Genomic DNA, 3,982 nt, shown 5'->3' on the forward strand with positions numbered 1-3,982 from the left:
ACACGAGACCCAAACAACATAACACAGGGCAGAGAAAACATCTCACAAAACAAATGGAATGGAACCCTAAAGGGCGAGGTCGCTACAAAATTAAATGCCCCCACCCACCACAACACGTGGCAGGCTCCACTCAGCAGGTGTCATACCATGCTTGCAGGGGTCAATGTGGAAAAAGTTGAGATGGACAAGATGGCGCACATGTAATGGTGTCCCTCCCCTAATGGTTAATAGATGAAAATGCTCGTAAAACCCATTTCTTAAAAGATTGTCTCGATAATATATATGTTATCTAAATTTATTATATATATTATTTAATAACCTATTAAATCACAAATGTTAAAGCACTTATTCTCTATCTTCAACCAGCAAGCTCCATAACTGCTTTCTTTTATCAGCAACTCCTTAACGGCTTTAAAATGCTCATTTCTAAAAGCTTGACGTCACTTCCCTCTGCAATTTGTAAAAGAATTAAAATTAAAACAAAATTATAAGGTATCCTAGAAACATCACCCAAAAAATTTAAAATAAAAAAATATCCTTTCGCGAGAAATAATAAAAACTGCGGAATCAATGGCGAAATTGATGGGAAGTGTTTGGAAATCTAGCCAGGACAAGTAAATGAATGGGAGTTTAGCGTGCAAGCCGCTATTCGGGCATCTGCGAATGGCGATAAAATTGCTGTGGAAGACGTGCCATTCTCATGGTCAATCATCAGATCTGCACGAAATCCGATCAGTACGGCGTCTTGATTCGCTGGAATCCCTCTTCCCCTGATAATACAAGTAGTCTCCTGCCATTAAACGATAATTTGTTGGAAATTTCTTAGCAAGTGTATAAAGCAAAGGGCGTTTAGAGTAAGTTTTTTGGGCAATTATATAAAGCAAGTGGCAGCGAATATAGGGGCCGAAAACCCTCCGCTCTTCCCCATGCTTTTTCTGCCCTAAATTCGCCCCCAGTATGGCCCTTCGGGATCCTGCACAGGTTAGAATCGGCCGTCAGCAAAGGGCGTCTGAAGCAACTGGCCTTTGCTCATCTGTCTGCCCCACTTTCTAAGTATTTTATTCTCCCATGATCGTATACACCTGGAGCGTTTGAAGTCAATGGTGCGGCTTCAACTCGACGCCGTTCAATCAGGCAGGGATCGAATCCTACCCCGACTCTGCCTACTTATTGCGCAACTTCTATGCATCCACACATTGGCAGCTCTACTTACTACTCCGAGCTTTCATCAACGCAATGCCTTCTCTCAGGCTCTGTTTCGTCCTCATTGCCGCCGTATTCGTGTGCTTCTTTCATTTGCCTGCAAATGCATCGCGGAAGCACCCGAGCTTCCTCGTCCTAAGTGTCCAACAATATGACGGTAGGGAGCTCTACACAGTACAGATGGCGCAGCGAACCCCTATGCGGGACCTGCAACTATTGCTAGACATCGAGCAAGATTACACGTGGGTAAGATGCTACAACAATAGCTACGTATCATCCACTTATGGCCCTATAGGCTGCAGTACGCGTCTGTGCAAGTCGTATGAGTATTCGGCCTGCTACACCTGCTTTGGCCCCCGGGGTCCCGGGTGCAATAACCACAGCTGCTCCGTGCCCGAACCAGGCGAGTTCGACCTGCGCGACGAACTCGGGCAGGACGTGGCGGCGCTTCTCCGCAGTGACGGACAGAAATATCCTGTCCATCGTTTGCCCTTCGCCTGTGCCAAACAAAAAAATCCCTTCGATTTGCTTCCCGGATGGGAATTCGCCGGGATGGATGGCGTCGCCGGGATGAGTTCATCCACGTTGGCACTGCCAGCTCAGCTGTCAGCGGTAGGGCGTTTTAGTCACAAGTTTACCATGTGTCTGCCACTGAAGTCAATTATAGATGGCTATCTCTCCTTTGGTGACGCTCCGCTCTTCCTCTCTCCTCTAAAAGGCGGAAACCCTACAGACTTCTCCCGCCACCTCATCCACACTCCCCTAATCAAGAACCCCATCAAAATCCCCAACTCCACCCACGCCTCCACTCACGGCTTTTATATCGGTGTCCAGGGAATCAGAGTCAACGGCGTCGACGTGCCGATCGACGCCGAGAAGCTGCGAATCGGCACCACAGGACGCGGCGGCACGAAGCTGAGCACCGTGGTGCGCTACACGCAACTGGCCACCCCCATCTACAACTCCCTCATGGCCGTCTACACCCAGAGTGCAAGCGAGATGAATATCAAGCGCGTTGACTTAGTGGAACCCTATGCTGAGCCCTTGGACAAGGCTGTGTGTTTCGATTCACGAGGGACGGGACAGCCCCCTTTTGATGGGAGCACTGAGCCGGGGCCCAACGTGCCTACGATCGACCTTGTTTTGCAAGGCAACGTTACTTGGAGGATTGTTGGAGCTAACTCCATGGAGCGGGACTACACTGAGAATGCATTGTGTCTAGCTTTTGTTGTTGCAGGCGAGGATCCGGAGGTATCGATTGTGATCGGAACTTATCAGCTGCAAGAGATTCTCCTTCAATTTGACATTGGCAGGTCAACGCTAGGTTTCTCTTCCAATCTGCTCCAATTACCTTATCTAACAAGTTGTGGCAATTTCAACACTACTAGTACTCTATGATGAATCCTTTCAAGATAATAAGTTGTTCTAACAGAACCTGAACACAATAAATAACACGAGGGATTTCGCTTTTGTACTTCCAAGTTCCTGCAATACCATCCTTTAATGCAAAAGAATCCTTCCTCACTCGTGCACTAATTACATATATTTTCTATAAAATATCAAGATTTATACATTTGCTTTCTCTAATACCACAATTTATATATTTCCCTTTATGTTGCACGCTGCACGGCCATTACTTGTATTTGCTTTCAATTAAATTTTGATGCTTCGAATTAACTGTGTGAATCTGTCTCTAACTTCACAGTGTTTGGTATCCATGAAATACAAGTAAATTAAATAGGCATGAAATCACAAACATTCGAAAGAATCCTATACAGAACTTACTGTGCTGTAAGTGTTCCCTCCAATTTGCAAAATATGCAAGAAAGCTTGACTTATTGTTAACTCATGTCACAAATTCCGATGTATCTTAAAACTATTAATGGTGACTCTGCTTAGCGATCGATTTAGCTTAAGTTTCGTTTTAGGTAGGCCTAAGCAATCTAAAGGAAAGTCGATCAGTGATTTCCTTCTTATGACTTATATTGATTGTGGTTAAAGAGGTAAATATAACGTATGCTATTGAGGTACGAGGTTTGGTTTGGAGTAAAACTTAAAACAATTTTTGTTTTTTCTTGGTAGTTAAGGCAATAGGCTAATATCTCAAGCCTCGCAAGTATTAGGTACGAGCACATACCTGTTTCTTTATTGACTACTAATAAAAGTGTTATATATATTTTTTAACAAATGAACAATGAGATCACGGAAAGAGACCACTTCTCCACTGTGTTGAACCACGCTTATTTTTCTCAGAAAATATTGGAAATTATGGTAAGATTTTGATAAAATTTACTTGAAATTTTAGAAATTCTAGTTACAATTATAAGTTTAGGGATTTTGAGTGTCCAAAGATTCTGGATATTCAAACGCTCCCATAATTAAATTTTTTAAAAATTTTCCTGCCAAATTCTAAAAAAATGGGACCATCATAGCAAAATTGTTGCTGTTGCTTGGTAGTCAAAACTGGGCACATATATCAGCATTTTGACATATTCTCTCACGCAACTGTGCGTAATGTCTCTTCTTTCGACACCAAAAGCATGTGCAATTCATAATACATTTAGATAATTATTGTAACCTATAATTATTATTATTTCCTAGATTAAAAAATACATCCTGCATGTTCCTCGAATCTACAACCATCATCATATGTCTACATTTTCTTTTAGGAAATAAATATAGAATCACTTTCCAGCCATTGAAGTATAACTATACTATACTTTTGTTTCTCTAAATAAAGATATAATCGAGTTTCATGTATAACTTGACTATACTCCAC

The 3,982-nt window shown here is 42.5% G+C and overlaps 1 protein-coding gene across 1 annotated transcript; it reads left to right on the top strand.

Annotated features, from left to right (window-relative positions):
- Positions 1–1,236: 1,236 nt before the first annotated feature.
- Positions 1,237–2,601, top strand: LOC149225819 (putative aspartic proteinase GIP2). Its single transcript, XM_089380024.1, has one exon. It carries the CDS (start codon positions 1,237–1,239, stop codon positions 2,599–2,601), a length of 1,365 nt encoding a protein of 454 aa, XP_089236150.1.
- The last annotated feature ends 1,381 nt before the right edge of the window (positions 2,602–3,982 follow it).

The sequence above is a fragment of the Pinus tabuliformis genome, chromosome J (assembly GCF_031772625.1).
Source record: "Pinus tabuliformis cultivar Carrire ecotype Pingquan chromosome J, CPIR1, whole genome shotgun sequence".
Taxonomy (NCBI): domain Eukaryota; kingdom Viridiplantae; phylum Streptophyta; class Pinopsida; order Pinales; family Pinaceae; genus Pinus; species Pinus tabuliformis.